A 19,357-nucleotide genomic window follows, 5' to 3' on the forward strand; every position below is an offset into this window, starting at 1 on the left:
CACACCACTGACACCACTCTACCCCCCATCCCCCAATGCATTAATTGCTCCCGTTTGTTAGAGTCGCCATTGGCGCCAATAGCAGTGCAAGAAGGAAAAAAAGGAAAACAAGTCCTTGAAAGAAGCAAGGGTGTAATTTTCCAATTTGAGCACCTGGAGCATCGCCTGAGATGGGGACAAGGCATTATATTTGGAGAAATTGATGGTCATTGCCAGTGACCTTCAGGAATGTCGCCATCACAGCGAGTGAAGTACTTTCCCCTAAAGGGGAAGGTCTGGGGTACGCAGAGAGGCTGTAATGGGGTGATAGGTTTCCAAAAGGCCCATTTAACCATTAGTGTATCCACATACTATTAAAAATACACTGCTTCAGTGGCACAACCCGCCAACCATTGGTCAACGTGTAGAATTAAACAGTCTTGGTGCCCACGAAGGTAACAGATCATTGGTTACAATCCCCTTCCAAGAAGGAAGGGACAAAACTGCATGGTCATAGCAAAAGAAGCCATTGAAAAAAAGGAAATTACTTGCATTGTAAACTGGCCCTTTTTAAAATGCTACAATTTGTATTTCCAATGATCATTTCTAGTGTATATTGTGGTCATAATAAGCATGTTCCACTTGTCTTATTGAGCAAGGCACAGTAATACAATCCTTAATAACCATACAAATTACATCCTATAGCCTTTTGGAAAAACCCCTTTTGTCTATAATATTGATATTTACATAAATAAACAGTGAGGGGGGGGGGTTTACAATCGTCAGATTTAGGAATGCATGCATTATCCAATGACCTACTAATAAAATGTTATTTTGTATTGCATGACATTGGGGAGTAGCTTTCAACTTGGGTTGCATTATTGAATTGCATTCTTTTCTCGCTTACTTTTTAAAGTATGATGGTTCCATGTGATAGTACCACCTGGCAAAAAAGTTCCCGAAAAACTGCTGTTTATTTGCAGGGACATTTTTACATGGAACAAGCAGAGGATCCCCCTGCAGCCCACAAAACCTCCCCCCGCTCTCCCTCACCCCATACATAATGTTGCCATGACCTTTTCCCGGCAACATCATGTATGGCGAACATATATATGGGGACAATATTACCCGATACCAGTATGAATAGGACGCAACGCTTTAAAATGGCCTTGTGCCTGGACAGGGGGGAAAAATGAAGCGCTCTCGGAACCTGCAAGATATGCATTCATTTACATGTATTGGCGAGGATCCGAGCAGCAGCATTTGGTAGAACCTGAAGAAAGGGGACTCAAAGCCATAACATATTGCAGCGATTTTGCTTAGAGCCTATTATAGCATGAGCAATAGTGGCACTAAAAAGGTCCAAATTTGCCCAAGGAGCACAAAAGAATAGAATATCTGGTTATATTTATTTATCAGTCATTTGTAGTGCGCCTATACACACGTGCTTCTAGGCGCAGCAAGGTGGGAGTGGAGGGTGGGGGGGGACAGGTAGAAGAAAAGTAGCAATCCCAATAGGCCATGCGACATTCAGATCGAGCAAGTGCTGTAGGTGTAGTATTGTTGGCTTGTGTTACAGGTAGTGTCAGAAATGACTCCAACAGTCTCACTAGGAAAAACAGGATGCAATTCCCAGAAAACAAACTCAGAACAGAAGGTAGAGTTTTTATAGGAAACAGGATATGATGTAACTAAGAGCAAATCAGTTTTGTTCAGGTTTAGGCCCAACCAGTTTTTTGTCATCCATTCTTTGACAAATTCGTATAGGAGTTCAATAAAAGCTTTGTTTACTTTAGACGGCGAGGCGGAAGTCAATCTGTGCATCAGTGTCATATTCAAATATCACACCGTGATTACAGAGTAGATCGAGGTTTAATACAGATGTTAAATGGCAAGGGAGATCCACAGGTACACTGGCAATAATGAACACGCGGGCGCTGTTGCTTCTAGTTTTGTTGCTGCAAAACAAACTATGGGTTTCCCCTACTTCGCTGGCTGGAGGGAAGCAACAAACAATACTACATGGAGGTCCAGCCAGCAGAAAGGCCAAAAAGTTCACTCAAAGGACATCATTCAACCATGTAGACAAGGAAAGAGGCTCCCCCAGCTGCCCAACAGATCATCATACATAAAACAATTGATTTGCAATATTATATTTATTTGACTCAAATAGAGTCTTAAAAAAGTAATTGTCTAAAGCTCTAGTGCAATATACAGAATTATATCTTACAGTTGACTAAAAAGGTGCATACTGTTTGAAGTACTAATATCAAATAATGACTGCTGCGAAAGGTCGCAAGCCAGTTGATCACATGAAACCTAAGAATTAATCTGGGCATGCCGTGGGTGGTGCCCCAAGCGAGTGAAAGGAATCACTCAAGTGGGGGACCCCCAGTCGCTCTGACCAGACTAAATATATGAACAATCAAATGAATATCAAAAACGCAGTCAAAATAATATTGAGTCCAGAAAACCAAACAAAGAAGGTTTCATTTCAATAATCAAATCAGGAACACAAAAGATCAAACTATGGAAAGAAATTGTGTCAAATTCCAAACAAGAAACAGTAAAGCACACACACTAAAATCTAACTATGGGATGCTGTGCGTTTGTTGCTGGCATTAAACATGGTTGATCATGAACCTAATGGATTCTACACCAGGATAGGAAACCTGGAGTGGCTATCGTTTACAATTTTTATAACCATTATAGCATTATTTTTTTTTTACTTACCCAGTGTTCTTGTTAATGTATTGCACAGAAATGTTTTGTTCAAGCCTCCAAGTTATATGTATATAATGTATCACCACCCTCCAGGCAACAATGAAGTGTTCTCTTTCTATCGCCAGGTCAGAGACCTTTAAGCAACAACAGAGGAACCTTTTAGACGGGACGGCGGGCGTATGGAGGAAAGGGGACTATGGACTAGGAGTAAGGTGGTCACTACGGTGAGTAACCTGGTTATACTCCTACGTCCCGTCTCCTTTACTCATACTTCTGGGAGATTCCCAAGCACTCCTCACAGGAACTACGGGGGATGGAAAACCCCTTATTGAAAAAGGTTCTTCAGCACAGCCTGGCCAAACTGAGCATCAGGGGGATCTCCTACACTAATTACGCAGACGACATGCAGATCCTCATTACCGTGACAGGCGACTATGACACTGACTCCAAGACCCTCAACACCATCTACAACACAATCCAAACCTGGATGGCGGCCAACAGCCTCTGTCAACTCAGACAAAACCGAACTCTGCTTGTAGGTTCCCCCGACACACTCAAAAAAACTTGATGACCAGTTCAGCCACTTCATCATTGACTCCATCAAAATTCCAGTATCCGAGTCTTTAAAAACCTTAGGCGTCTACCTGGACTCAAGTCTCTCCATGACCAGACAGGTGAACGCCATTGCCTCTTCGGCTGCCTACCAGGCCAAACTCCTCAATGCAGTCAGACCCTACCTCTCCAATGACACCTGCACAAACATAGCAAGGGCCATCACTGGATTACGGTTGGACTACTGCAATATTCCCTTCCTAGGGACCTCCACAAAAAACCTTGAGAAATTGCAAGTTATCCAAAACAACGCCTTATGCGCAGCACAATGCATTTACAAAAGCGAGCACATCTCCCCTGCTAGAAGAGCCTCCCACTGGCTCCCCATAAAAGAGGATCATTTTCAAAGCCTTGACCATCACCCACAAATGCATTCACCTCGCAGCACCAGCATACCCATCGCAAAGGATCCACCCTGCCAATTAGGACCCCCTATGATAACCTACTCACCGTACCCATGGTAAAAAGAGCAAGAGCAGGTGGTGCCAGCTTCCCCTACCTAGCTGCCCTGCACTGGAATGCCCTCCCCACTGCCCTGTGAGCAAAATCCTCACTCACCGCCTTCCGTAAAACCACCCTATTCGCCTGATCTCCTCTACCCCGTACATTAAGTTCATCACCTATATGAATATCTGAACTGTGTACACTTTTTATGCATGACCTGTATTACATCTCTGTGCCCAATGTTGTAAGCTATGCATAATGTAACTAAGACTGCTGCAAGTAACAGCGCCACAATGCCCCTGGGCTGTCTGTGCGCTATATAAAATTTAAAAAATAAAAATCAGATCTGGAGCTCAAGTCTAGACAATGTTTAAAAAAAGCCGATGCGGAGGCCCAAGTAGCCGCCTTTGCGATGGTCTCCCAGGGGACATATTTTTGAAAGGCAACTGCGGCTGCCTTGCCCCGCACCAGGTGTGCTTGAATACCTTTAGGAGGCTGCAGTCGTTGGACAGTGTAAGACTCCGTAATACAGGCAGCGATCCATCTGGAAATAGTCACCTTAGAGGCCTGTTTACCTTGTGGATTACCGTTGATTAGAGCTCCTAAATTCGGATGTTCTGTCTAGATAGAATTTAAGAGCCCTTCTAACGTCCAAACAATGCAGAACCCTTTCCGCTTCTGAAGCAGGGTTCGGAAAAAAGACTGGCAGGGAGATGGACTGGTTCAGATGGAAATCAAACCACCTTTGGTAGGAAAGAAGGATTTGTCCGTAGGACCACCTTATCCTTGTGGAAAACCAAGAAGGGATGCTCCACCGACAAAGCCTGGAGCTCACTCACACGCCTTGCTGAAGTAACGGCAACCAAAGACACCTTCCACGAAAGGTGCTTGAGGTCCACCGTGGCCATTGGTTCGAACGGTTTATGGCACAACGCTGTAAGGACCACATTCAGATCCCACGCCGGGTGCGGTTTGCGAACCGGGGGATAAAGGCACGTCAAACCTGCGAAATGTCTCAATCACTGGATTAGACAGTAAGAGCATTGATCCGTAGATAGGTAGGCGGATACCGCCGAAAGATCAGTTCTGCATGACAGAACGTGAATGCCCGACTCAGCTAGGTGGGATACAAAGGACAGCACAGTGTCAATCGTAGCCACCCTTGGGTCCAGCTGTTTGTCTAAGCACCAATGACAGAATCTAAGCCATTTGCTTCTATACTGAGACCTTGTCAAGGGTTTCCTGGCTGCCTTAATGCACAGGTTATCAGCAGACAGGTTGAGATGTTCTAAGGACCAGAACTCCGGTACCATGCCGCCAAGCTGAATGATTGTGGGGAGGGGATGCCACAGCTGTTGATCCCCCCCTGGTGAAGCAGATCGGGACTCACCGGTAGCCTGATCGGTGCACACACCGACAGGTGTTGAAGTTCTGAGAACCAGAACCTGGCCTGCCACCACGGGGCGATGAGCAGAAGAGAACAGTTCACTGTGTTCTTCAGCTTGCAAATCGTCCTATGAATCAGAGGCAGAGGTGGGAAAGCATAGGCCCTCATGTTGTGCCAAGGAATCCCGAGCACATTCCCCAGAGAGGAGGCTCCCAGACCATTCCTGGAGGCATACAGAGGAAGTTTGTTTGCCGATGGTGCGAAGAGGTCCACCTCCGGAGTGCCCCAAAGCAGGAAAATCCATGAGAGGATCTCCGCCTTCAGTTCCCACTCGTAGCTGACCATTGTCCGCCGACTGAGGGAGTCTGCCGTGACATTCAGCTGGCCCGAGATGTGTACTGCAACCAGCCAGACACCATGACGAACCACCCACTCCCAAATCTGGATGAACAGGTCCACGAGAGGGGGAGACTTGGTGCACCCTTGCTTGTTGATGCAATACATTGACACCACATTGTCCATGTGGATACGGACCACCTTGTTGGCAATGACCGGTCTGAACGCCTTGAGCACTAGGAAAATCGCCAGAAGCTCCATATGATTTATGTGAAGGAGCTTGTCCTGAGGCGACCAAAGGTCCGAGACCTGAAGATGATCCAACGTCGCACCCCACCCCAGAAGGGAGGAGTCCGTCGTGACTGTTACCATCGGGCTGGGTCTTGAAAACCCGCCCCCACCGACAGGTTGCTGAGAGACGACCACCACTCCAGGTCCGCTCTCATGGAAGCCGGAATCAATATCAACTTGGAGTCACAGCCTGACGCCAAGAACTCCGAAGAGCCATCTGAGTCCGCCTCATCTTGAGACGAGCGAGAGGTAGAGCCAAAACACACGAGGCCCAGAAGCCTCTGGAACCACTAGGCCAACATGCTTTCCGACAGCGCAAACATCTGACACGTGGCCAACAGATCTGCCATTCTGTCCCCGGTCAGGTAAACTCTGCAGTCGATCGTGTTCTGAGAGACCGCCATGGAAGATTTTCGCCAGTTCACAGACAGCCCGAGATGGAACAGAAGCTGGAGGAGAGACTGAAGATTGCACGCGGCTTTCAACAGGCAAGGGATGCGTGGATACACATGGATACCCTGCAGACGAAGATAGGCTGCAATCACCGACATTTTCGTAAAGACACGCAGCGCCGAGCTGAGGCCAAAAGGAAGCACTCGGAACTGGAAGTGCTCCTCTCCCACAGAGAAACAGATATCTCCTGTGTGGATTCCAGATCAGTATATGCATGTACGCATCCTGAAGGTCCACCACGCTGAGCCAATCGCCCATCTGCAAAGAGGACTGTATCTGGCCGGGGGGGGGGGGGGGGCGGGAGGGGAGATTGAACTGGGAAAGGTCTAGGATGGTGCGCAGGCCAGCCTGTTTGGGTACCGTAAACAGTCGGGAGTAGAAGCCCTCCCCTCGCTCCCCTGGGGGGGGGGGGGGGTTCCAAAGCTCCGAGGTCCAGCAACTTCTGAACCTCCGCTTTGAGGGAGGACGAACCCGACTGCTGGAAAGGAGGGTTGAAGGGTGGGGTAGAGGGTAAGGGTAAGCCCACCCGAGCGACTGACAAGACCCACCGGTCCTTGGTTATGGTCTGCCACGCCTCCCAATGAGCCAATGCGTCCTCCCACCGGGGTCTCGTGCGAGCGCAGAGAACCCTCATTTAGCAGGTTTTTCAGTGGTGTTACCACCTGAACCCGAGGAGGAGGCTGAGGAGCGGGAATTTCCCAAAGGGGTATCCACTCTGCAGGATTTCAGATCGAGAAACCCCCTGAAACCAGAGGAGAGCTGGCTTTATGACAACGGTCTCTGAGTCCTAAAAGGGGCTTTAACCAGGACGGAAAAGGATTTGGCTGTCTGGGTGCGGTCCTTCGTTTTGGTCAGCTCCACATCAGTTAAAGAATGAAAAAGCTCCTTAGCATCAAACGGCAGGTCCAACACTTTGTCCTGCACCTCCTTTGAGAACTCAGTGGCATGCAACCAAGCCTGCCGAGAGGTATCAACTCCAAGCATAAGGCCCCGAGCCGAAGTGTCAACGTGATGAGCTGTGGCCTCCAACAGATCCTGGGCCAAGACCATGGCATCCGACAATCCCGCCTTGTCATCCAGCTTCTCGACCGGAATGAACTCCGACAGACCTTTCCACATCTTCATATTCTCCCCCGCTAACACCAGTTCTGCATTGGCCTGCCGCAGCTGCAGGGCCGAGTTAGCAAAAATCTTCCTCCCAAGCGAGTCGAGGAGTTTGTCCTCTTTCCCCAGGACCTGAGTAGCCGTCGTAGAAGAGACTGCTGCAGGCCTGGACTGTAAAGTGGCCGCAGCCACCACCGTGGAGGAGGGGGGCGGACAAGATGCTAGGGCCACCTCTTCCGAAGAATGCAGCATGTAGCGTGCATCAATTTTCTTATTGACGAAAACTCCCGAGTGAGGCTTCTCCCAGACTCTACAGACCTCTGCCAAAACGTCGCAAGAACAGGCCGGTACGCTCCGAAGGAGACAAGGTGAACGCCCCCGAAAGCACACCCTCCTGCGGAGCGGGTGCCTCGGGCACTGTAACATCCAATAGACACATGTCCAGCACCCGGTCGTGAAAGGCTCTAACAGAGCGGGGCTGGTCTTCACTGTCCTGATCGCCCTGCGCATTATCCGACAGGTCAGGGTCCTGCTGGACCACGTCGGGCTCTGCCTTGTCCACCGGGGACAAGAGCAGAAGGGTAGGGGGAAGTACCGTAGGCAACCTTTGCTTTACTGAAGCACTTCAGTTTGACCGACTGTTCAGCGCCCGGAGCAAGTTTGGCATGTACATCCTTCTGAAGGATATTAGAGAGCCCTGAAACAAGCTTGCTGTTGGTATTCAGCTAATATTTCTATGGCTAAATGATCTCATCACTATGGCCATGAGTTGGCTGATAGTCTAGCCATTTTCTGGTATCGGGTAATATCACCATAAATAATATTGCCATATATATTGTCGCCGGGAAAGTGCATAGGTGATATTATTTATGGGGATAATGTATGGGGTAAATGGGAGCTGGGGTGTCCCCCACAGGCTCCATGGGTTAATATCAGCACAAATAACTGCCATTCTTGTAGGGCAATTTTTCTGCGGGGATATTAACACATGGAACCCATTTTTCGTTATTGAAGGTTTGGAGGGCTCCTCTTGCACAAAAACGTTGTCCTTTGTCGGAAGACAAGTGCAAAAAATGTTCTTCTCTACTGAGATTGCAGATAAGGGCAAGGGGATTCCTCTTACCCACGCTTAGAAGCAGCTTTTACAGGGTAAGTTAGCGACTATATGGGACCAGTTTTACCTCCTTGATATGGATAATCTCATAAACCTTATGAACAAAACCAACCTTTTCAAGTTTAAAGACCGTTGTATGTATGCACTGCTGGCATATTACTTCTACATAACTATGTAGATTAATAGCTATTTAGTAAGTAGCTATTGTTCCAACTTGGCATGCTATGTTCTAGAAGTGTTTATGTTGGAGTTAAGGCAGCTGGAGGCTGCGATGCTGAGAGTCTCAACAGGAGGCCTCGTTACCCATGCACTGCAACAATCTTAATAAAGTGTTACTTACCCACCACCGTCTGTTCCTCCATAATACTGGCTCCATGCGTTGAGAGAGAGTGGTGTTGAGCTACCGATGCTTATTGATTCAGGGTTGGACTAAATTATTATCGGAAGCAAAGTATGGTCAATCGAATTCAAGGACTAAGAATGCGAGTGTGTGTGTGGCGAGGGACTATTGCACTCTTGTGAGTATTCCAGGCTGAGCTAGAATTCAAGGGTAATGGCCAAGGTTTATGTTTCCGGGAAGGGTGGAAGCTTGTTGGGTTGGTATGAACATATGAGTATCATCAAGTGAAAGGTACTCAGCCAGAGGACAGGTTGTGACTATTTTAGGGATTATCTTGGATGTTTAAAGGGCTTCCAGCAATGTATACGCCTTAACAATGAAGATGTGCCAGTGGTGGCCAAGGTTAGGAGTGAGCCCATATCATTCAGGGAAGAAGACTCAGCAGAGATCAGGAAACTGGAAAAGGAAGGTGTCAGTGGTTTCCGAGTAATCTGCGTGGGTGTCTCCCATGGTTGTCTGCAAATGCAATGGCCAAGTGAGTTTGTGTGTAGATCTTAGAGGGTGGAATCGGTGTGTGGGGGTGGATACGTTTCCCCTTCCCAATATAGGAGAGCTAGTTAGCATGGCGGCTGGTTCAAGGGTGTTCTCCACGCTTGATTTAGCCTTGGTCTATCAGGCCTGTCTTCACCCCGATTCAAGGGAGTACACCACTTGTCTCATTGAGCAAAGCACATTAATAAAATCCTTAATAACCATATACGTTTGTCACACATGAGTACATACAGAATTAGTAGGATGCCATTTGGCCGAGTTCCTGCAGCTTCTTTCTTTCAGAGAGTGATTATCAAACTGCAGCGGAACATCAAGGGAGTTGTGTACTTTCAAGATGATATTTTAGTCACTGGTTAAGTGTGCGAGAGCAAGACCAAATACTCACCAAAGCTTTACAGGTACTGGTCAAGGTAGCATACAGTTCAGCGGGAGAAATTGCTTCCATGGAGGATCCATTCATCATCTTGGGCACAGGTAGTGAAATTGGCGACTGCCATTTTGGAGCTTAAAGCACCCATAGACAGACAAGAGGTTATGTCATTCTTGGGCATTTGTCGAGTACTATTCCATGTTTGTCAGGCACTTTGCAGATAGGTGTAAATCCATCAGCGAACTATGCAAGAAGTGGGTAGTGTTTGATCAGAACAGCGAATGTCACAAGGAATTTGCCGATGTCAGGAATGCCATTGCTAGTGCGCCAGCGTTGGGAAATTGACATGATGCAAAACATTTATCATGACGATGCCAGGGAATCAGAATTCGGGGCTTTGCTCATGCAGAGACCAAATAATCAGGAGAGGATTATTGCGTTTGTGTCCCATGTATTTAAGGATACAGAGGTACGCTATTTATTTACTGCGAGAGAACCTCTTAGCTTAGTGTGTGCAATGTATACATGTTGGGCCTTCTAGTGGGGAAGGGCATTCACAATATATATGGATCACAAACCTTTGGTAAGTGGGTTCATGAGCAAGGCGTATGTCGATGGTGTGTCCCGACGGATCGTGAGGTGGGTGGTGTCAATGCAGGGACACAAATTCGAGGTTGAAAATATGCAGGTCAGGAGAATGGGTTGGCAGAATGGGTTCCTGGTCCAGGCTCCAAGGTCAGCGAATGAACTGAAAGGGGACATGGATACAGAGGAACACGTTTAATGGGGTGTCATTGGTCAGCGAGTGGGCCCTAGCTGCTAGTGAGGATGTGAGCTTAAAAAGGTCACCGAGTTGGTTAAAACCAATTGGAGAGGGTAGTCGGGTGAAGATGGGTTTAATGGGTTGCAAAGTCGAGAAGAACTTTGCATTGAGGGTGACTTCTTGTGAAAAACTGGACGTTTGGTTCCGGAGTAAGGTCCAGATTGCTCCAAGTGGAACATGGGCGGCATGTGGGTCCGGAATAGACCAGAGGGACATTGATGAGTGATTATTATTGGTGACCAAGGTTAGAGGCGGTGATCAGAGTTCAGAGATTGAAGTGTGTGTGTGTGTGTGGAGTCAGATAAAGCTCCCAGGAATTATACTGAGCCACTTGGACGTCTAGAGTTGCCCGACATATCCTGGGAATTGGTCACCCTTGACATTTTGGGACCAGTCACTGGGGAAAGGGAGAGGAAGAAATTGCATCCTGCTCTTGGGCCTCTACTCCAAATGGGTGGAGGTAGAAACCATACTGGAGGCGGATTCCAAAGTGGTAGCAGGGTTCCGAAGAAAATCCTCATGGATAATGGGAAGCCATTGACTTACAGGATTATGGAAAGTGTTTCTAAAAGGGATCAGAGTGGTACAAAACAAGACTGAGCTGTATCATCCGTAAACCAATGTAGCGGTTGAACATTTCAACCACACCATTATGCAGGGAATCGGGATGTCACAAAAGGCAGCGATCGGCAAGGACAATCATGTCAAAAAGAGGGTTTGTGTATATAGGTTAGCTCCACATTCCTTCCATGGGTCTAGTGCCATTTAAGGTTAAGAATTTTTTTTTTTTTTTAAACCCTGATCTTAATGCAGATTGACTTACTATTCAGTCCATATGCTTGTTGCCATTTCTTAAGAGCGTTTCTGTACAACTGAACCGTGGATTACTGAGCAACAGCTTTTGCACCCTTTCAAACCGGGGTTTCAAAAGGGTTGCAGCATTGAAACCGCCACCTTCACATTTTGGATGGTGTGTACTGAATCCTGGATGAACAGGGCTCCTGTCGGTGGTCCTCAACCTATCCAGTGCATTTGGTACTATTGACCATCAGGCTCTTTGGATATTCTTTCACAGTAGATGACCATTAGGTGTCAGGGTTTGGAGTCGTTTTGCTCATTTGTCTCTAACAGGTGGCAGTTGGTGACTCTTGGGCAGGCCAGCTCCGATGTTCCATGTGCCATTTTGGGTTAGCCAGCGATAAATCCCGTCACCCATGCTCTGTGGAGTCTCTGGGAGAATTGACAGTAAAATAAAGTGAATAAGCATACGTATGCTGAGGACACTATATCAGAGTGTCGTCAGAAGGACAGCACCATCACCTACGCAATGCGTTACTTGGTATCAATGACTGGATTCCCTCCCATTTTCTGAAATGTAACCCTTCAAAGATAGAGTTTTTTACTATCTCATTCGACTTCATCATCTCCGATTGGTGTGGCGGATCTACGTGATCCGACCACGGCTGATTTTACTGAGGCCGAAAAGTTTGCATGTGAAATGTACGAACCACAAAAGCTTTGTACATTTCCCATGCAAAAATGGGAACACATGTACCAAACCCCTACATACCCTCACCCCCATGCACAATACACCCATGAGACACCCCACCCACACTGTGATAATTGTCAATTTAAAATTACATACAAGAAATGAGTCTGAGCCAATAAGTAGTTGGTGTGAATCACAAGAGAACCCACTTCTTTTATTAACTTCTATATTTCTTTTCTAGGTTTACTGTAAAAGGATAGGTCTTCTTTTCCTGTGAACTCCTCACTGTTACAGGCTGATTAAGGGTAAGTTCAGGTAAGTCTTTTCTCCCTTCAGGATAGCATTTGATAAGCAATGTTATTATTTTAACATCCCTTTCTATAGTTCTTTTTTCTTTCTCCTTTGTTTGTACAGTTTTTGTGTTTATTTCATCTTCTAGGATCTTTATTTCTGGTACCCTAATGTTCTTTGCTTCATAGACCATTCGGGGTAACCCATTTTAAATGTTCATTGAATTCTTTTCCTGAAGCTTTGTTTTCGGTTTGAGCGTTCTTTTAAGTAATGTGCAGTTTCTGAACGGAAGTTCCTTTTCATAAATCACTGTTGCTTGCCGTGCCCAAAACTACACGTACTTCTTTAGCAAAGCGGCGCTTTCACTTTAACTATTAAAGCACGACAACGGTCGTTTAAACACATTCGACTTTCCTTATTTATGGACGCAACGGCATCAACTTCAAAAGGACTCTGTACATCTTTCTCCGATGAATTCCCTTCGCTTGACACGCATCCGCGTCAATTTTAACCAAGATCAAACGATAACTATCGTTTTCACATGGGGAGGCATCAGCCTCAGTTTCACTCACTTCAGTCAGGCTTCCATTCCCTTTCGGATGAACTCTTTTACTCTCTCACTATCACGGAGGAAGCGACGCACATACCTTGAAACGGACTGTCTTTTCATTAGTGGATGGGAACGTTTCCGTTGTTTTCATACGCGTACATCCACGCGTTATATTCAAGACCCTTTACTCCTTTCGATATGCAGGAATGGCAGCCGAGCGGCTACGTGTGCCGTAACGTCTGCCTGGTATTCCTCTCGCCTCTTCCAGCGGGAAAACACGGCCCAGCCGATTATCCTGGCCCTTTCACCACGGAGTCACTCACTCGAACATATTTTTGATACAGTCTTCATCGGAATACCGCTTCTATACCCAACGGCTCACAACGCTGCTCCGGCTGCTTCTAATAAGCCCAGCTGCAACCGTCACTCTCCCTCTCGTCCTCTCGAGCCCCCGTCTCCTAGGCAACCAAGCACAACACAAAGGCATTAGAAGAAAGTCCCTACAGGAAAGACTTCCTGGTTTGTCCTCAGCTCACGATCGCTATGAAGGAGTCTGTGAGGCATGCTCCACAACGTCACAGGAACCCTTCAAAGATAGTTTTTTATTATCTCATTCGACTTCATCATCTCCGATTGGTGTGGTGGATCTACGTGATCCGACCATGGCCTATTTTACTGCGGCCGAAAAGTTTGCATGTGAAATGTACGAACCACAAAAGCTTTGTACATTTCCCATGCGAACATGGAAACACATGTACCAAACCCCTATATACCCACACCCCCATCCACAATACACCCATGAGACACCCCCCCAACATAAACAAACCCTACTTACCTTCTCTTCACGCTGTCTCCCAGCGCAGCTCGTTCCCTTTCACTTCTGTGATCGGGGACTGGTGCCGCAGTTTCCCTTTTTTTAAAAAAATGGAGGCTGCAGGGGTTTCCCCCCCCCAACCTCCTGCTCACTATACCATAAAGTATAGTGAGCAGGGTGTTGCGGGGGACAACCCCGCAGCCCCCGTTTTCTTTTCCTCAGGTGTGCTGCGAGTGTCCCCCGCAACACCCCCGCATTCTTTTTTTATATACTTGCCTACATGCTACCACCAATGGTTCGAACTTTTGGTGTTCAAACCTTTGGTGGTAGCATTTTTCGGTCTTTTTGTTCAGTCAGACCTTTTGTTTTCGGTCCGATCGTACAATACCGGTGTGGCTGGCCTCAGCCAATATTAAAAGGCTTACTATCGGGTTTGGCTAAATAATTTGATTTTCCTTATGGATTCAAGTTTGTCTCCGATTCCCCATATAAACTCTTTGGTTAAATCTGCCAACTGATTTATTTTCCGAGCTTTAGGCCAGAGTTACTAAATCTTTGGTTTCTCCTGTTAATTTTCATTTATTGGTTCAATCTTTAGTTTTGCTCGTGATCGACTTAATTCTTTATTGGTGGGGCTACCACAATCTCCATTGACAGATCAACCTTTGGTGCAATGCAGTTTGAAATAATTATATTGGGTTCCTTTAGAGGGAAGAATCTCTTAAATTGATGTGTACTACTTCCAAGCCATTCCCAGGCCTCCCACTTTTATATCCAACTGAGAAATTAGAGCTCTTCAGCGTCCCTGGAAGTTCATGCAGCCAGGAGACATTACCACTTGAGGTCACCAGGTTTAGATGGTCAGCCGCCTGCAAGAAATCTTTCAGGTGCTTGTTGCTGCAGTTTCACATTGAAATACTCTTCTGGATGAAATGCGCACAATTCCTAATTATTTTAAATTTAGAAAAGTTTTGAAGTCCTGGCTTTGGAATTCAGTCTTTAAGCACTCTTTCTGCATTTTTTTTTTTAATGCTCTTCACCCCAAAATTCCTACTTTCACCGAGTTTGTGTTTTTAATTGCTCTAGTATAGGAAATATTCGATACCCTGTGATAATGTGGCCCGGGAAATAGATGCCAGATGGCGACATTTCACTAAAAATGGTCCCTCCAGACAATCAAACACTTTCCCAAAAATTCTAGGCTTGGGGGTAATAAAATATAACTATACCCCTCCCAGAATTTTTGGGGAACGAATAATGAGATTCACATTTTCCGTAAGGAAGGGCATAAAGGTTTGGCCTTTTCACCAGCCTACTCATTTAGGTTTGCCCCCAAAATGCAGAGTCAGTTTTTTGGTCACCATCATATTTCAACCTGCACCTCTACCCCATGAGGCCCAATTCTTCACATGCAAGTTTGTGTAGTCCCGGTGGTTGCAGTGCAGTATACCTTAACCAGTGTTTTGAGGGAGGATGAATAGGTCACAAAAGAAATTTGGCTACAAGGAAGAGTAGAAGTTAAATGTCACACTCACCAATAACTGTGCCAAAGAGGAGGATTGTAAGCGACTTGAAGCCCAATGAGATGCCGTGATTGAGTTCAGACAAAGCGTTTATGACCACCAAGAACATCAGCACCATTCGGGACAAACCAGGCGTCTGCAAGAAGGTCATGAGTAGTGCCAAGAGCAGAAAGTAACCTGCATGGAGGACGCAGGTGTAGATCGCATTGAGATTCATACCTGTTAACAAAATGGGTAGGATACACGATTAATGTACGCACAGAGCCGGATTACGTCATCCTTAAAGATATTTTAGATACTTTGCCTCAAGAAAACCAGCCACTGCGAAAATAGATTAACACCTTTCCCTAATTGTCTACAAATTCAGCCCCTCAAGCCTGAAAAATAGCACCCACCAGGTTAAACCCAAAGACTACTTTCGGACAAACCAGCCAGCGAGCTCATTTTAACAAAGCTAATGGTGGCTTAGAACACTGTGTACCAATCCAGCAAACACCCGCATAGCGTTTAATAACATCGAGACAAAACTCAAGATACCCCTTTTTCATATGAACTGCAGGCTTTGACAATTTAAAAACAGGGGGAAAAGGAAACCTCAAGCCAACAAATGTTCACCGATTAAAGATCTGGGCTAGAAGAGAGGTGTCCATGGGCACACAACCAATGAGGGATTTGCACGAGGGGAACCACAAATCGAAATGTGGCAATGGTTACAGTTGGGAAACAGACATTCAGGAACCCTAAGACTACATCAGGGGCCTGAAAACATGATTAGCAAGTGCATCCTAAAGGAATGCAATACGTGAAATCTACCATGTAGGGTAGTCTAGGATATATAGAATTCCCAGGTATAGTCCGTCGCAGGAGCACAATACCAGAGTTAGATTTTCAATATCATGCAGCAATGTACTGTGAAAATACAGTGTTCAGCATGCTGTATGGGTGCAGTATCGGAATCTAGGATGCAGCATCTAGAAGCAGGCCAATATGCATTTCTAATAAGCTGCGAGTGACTATTGGTTCCAGAGCATGGGGCCCACTGTTTGATAACATAATTAACTGCGTAGATAAAGACAGTATGGTGTCAAATGACAGGGATTCCAGGCGCCAGGTCACAGTAAATAGGATAGGTCACCGCCCTGGGTGTAATGCAGGACAGTGCCCGAAAGCTAGGGAGTAACGCAAAGTTGGACCTAGAATAAGAGGTTAGTTTAAGCAGAATCAGCCGCAAAATAGTTTATAGTGCTAAACACCATGTGTTCATCTGGCCCAACATAGGAGGTGGAGATCCTGCAAGCAAGGACCATGTTCCAAACTGTAGTGCCTAAAGCTGGGAATGATGCTGCTGGATATAAGGATTAATAAGGGGGTTGAGGGTTTTGGGTGGGAACCCCCTCAAACATATATGTCATGTTTTATCATAAAAACATGATCACCCAAAAACTTGGAAAAAACTTGCAATAAAAGACCAGAGAACCTCACATGCAGAATAATTTCGGCCAATCTTTGAATCCTGGAAGTAGAGCCAATTGGAGTGATCACCCAGCTTCCAATTATGCACAAGCGTGTCAAACACCACAAGAATGCATACAGAAATCTATGGCCAACATCCCAGGCACCCAACTATGCCCTGGTCGGAATGCCATTGCCTCATTAATGGGCCAACAGGAATAGGTAGGTTTAATATTCACTTGGAGTTTGGCAACACCAATTATTCCTGTTGTCCAGTTAATTATACATGGACATTCTTAGAGCCACAGCAACAGCTGCTTCCTGCTAGCAGTCTTCACATTGCATCAAGATGCCACATGGCAGTTGAGCGTGCAAGTCTATTCAGAAAGGCACTGTACACCACCCTTGATTACAAAAAGCTTTCCAGTTTACCTGCCCAGGCAATGAAGCCCTGGATGTGGCCGAGGCGGTGTTCTACACTGGTTTGCATGTGGTCCATGGCGTAGAGTACCATACCCAGTGTCTCGTTCATCCTATGTAGCTTCCCCATCAACACGTCATAGTACTGGGCCGTCTGGCTCTGGTGGGCCATGAAGATCGCCAGGTTTGACTCTATAGGAAAAGAGAGGTTAAAACACATTCAAATCTGTATTAAAAAAAGGGAGCTAGTTTACTACAGTCTAGTGCACAGGTTTAATTTAATTTTAAAGAGGGTACTCATGTTTGTGGGATTCTTGCTGCAAATGTTTCGATGTCAACCAGGTCACACACAACTGCTCCCAAGCAACCCTTAATCGTCCTCGCAGAGACAGCAAGGCCTACTGAATGACATTTCCTGTGGACACAAAATACACATCACTTACCTTATTTTGCCGCCAAACTCTACTTACGCACGGTAGAGACAAGACTAATCTTCCTAAACACAAAATAGTACTGCCAGTTGCCTGTTAATCTCACAGAATGTCAGCTCTCTTCTGCCCCAATGAAAATGTATATACAATATCGTCTCCCTAAAACAGGTACAGATGTGTAGTCGGAACGCTCCATTCGTTTTTGGATTTCCCATTACTGTATTCCAGAAACAGCTGTGATGGTAGTAGAGGCATCGAGCTCCTGCCTCGGCCACTCCTGGACCACCACCTTCCTAGACACGGTTGGTAGCTACACCACTTGCTTTCTTCTGGGAACTAAAGATAAAGGTGCCAGTCCCATGGTGGTTGGTGGCGCCAAAGGCAATAGGTGAAAACCTCTGATACGATAGCAGAGATTACAGTTGATTCGGCCACAGTCAATGTTATTAAAGAGCAGACAAATAACAGATTTGTAAAATCCACCGAGCTGGAAAGGAAAAATGCATCACTGAAGACTACATTCTTCACTCTCTCATTTACTCAGTAGGATTTAAACCAAACTTTCTGAACAGGAAAACTACATGCGCAGAAACAGTCTTTTTTCGGAGCCTAGGAAAGGGGTAAACCCACTGAATTTCTGCGAGTCACACGACAAGCTCCTAAACCCGCCACCACCTCTGGGAAAGATCCTGGAAATGGAGGGACCACAGGTCATCGACTACAAAATGGCTGGCAGATGAAAAGGCTGGACCTTTTGTGGTTAGATTTCCACACTTTCCAGTGGAGGAGTCCATCATAAGGGCATCTTAGGACAAAGAGGCTGACATAAAAAATGGCAGAGACTTTGAGAAAAGCAAATTGTTCTGCTTACTAACCAATGGACAAGGAACACATCTGCCTCATTTCAGAACCTACACTGTTGAAGTTCACAACTGGAGAGCATGTCCATGTACTCATTAACCATGCAAACGCGATTGCCCTTTTGCAGCATTATACCATTTTTGAATGTCACTGCCCTGCAGCAATCCTAAGGGCACTTGATTACCACATAGCTTGCTAATTTAGAAACATCTAATGTGCATTGATTTTAGAGGTTCGTCCTTCCCTGCACCTCAATTAAACCTCAACTCCCCAACCTCAGTGGGTTGGTCCCATTTAAAGTGTTTCTCCTTCAAGCTTCAAAGTTTACCTTTGCGATTACACTTATGTAAGGGTTTTAGTTAAACATGTAGCCACAAACAGCCATGGCCAACCCTCTCGCTCACATGGGTCCATTGAGGGGGCGCAGAACTACCAGACTCAGCAGCCCCGCAAGCTTTATGTTCTGATCTTGCACAAACATGTGTACCAATCTAGATTTCTTCATGAGGCAACAACGAACAATGCATTGAACATATGAACTTTTCACTTCGACAAAAGCATTGGTCGTCAAAGAGCCAAGCGCATCATCCGGCATGCTTCATTCCCCAGTCTAATACAGGGCGGGCCTCATGCCTCTCCCTACTCGTCCACACCCTCTTGGTGACGTTCTGCCCACCACACTTCTCAGTGCAACGTCTGGCATCACTACATTATCCCCTTGTGTACACAAAGATTGGCCAACACAGTCCCTTGTACCTTTCAGGAGCTCTTCCGTTCCGGGTTGGTCCATTGGGACTCAATCTACTTAATGTTCATCTGCTTTATGTCCTGAAGGTTACCATCATGTTCTTTCTTTATTTGCTGCATTCATAATGACAAGATTCTCTTCTCTTGGGACTTCACTCTTTCAGCCCAAATGGCTGCTTTTTCGTTTTCTAATTCTGAGTCGTCTTTGTAGATTTTTTGCTTTTTCTTTGATACAATGCTATCTTTTCCA

General features: G+C 46.1%; 1 protein-coding gene across 2 annotated transcripts in view; it reads right to left on the reverse strand.

The window, feature by feature from the left end:
* The window catches only part of LOC138497992 (protein brambleberry-like), a 297,213-nt gene that overhangs the window by 119,557 nt on the left and 158,299 nt on the right, over positions 1 to 19,357 (reverse strand). For both annotated transcript variants that reach the window (XM_069621767.1, XM_069621768.1), the window contains exons 7-8: positions 17,081 to 17,260; positions 15,209 to 15,415 (exon numbers count right to left, since the gene is read on the reverse strand). In XM_069621767.1, coding sequence (XP_069477868.1) covers positions 15,209 to 15,415; positions 17,081 to 17,260 — 387 coding nt within the window. The remainder of the gene's footprint in view (positions 1 to 15,208; positions 15,416 to 17,080; positions 17,261 to 19,357) is intronic.

This window comes from Ambystoma mexicanum, chromosome 5q (genome assembly GCF_040938575.1).
Source record: "Ambystoma mexicanum isolate Mex_15411 chromosome 5q, UKY_AmexF1_1, whole genome shotgun sequence".
NCBI classification, from domain to species: Eukaryota; Metazoa; Chordata; class Amphibia; order Caudata; family Ambystomatidae; genus Ambystoma; species Ambystoma mexicanum.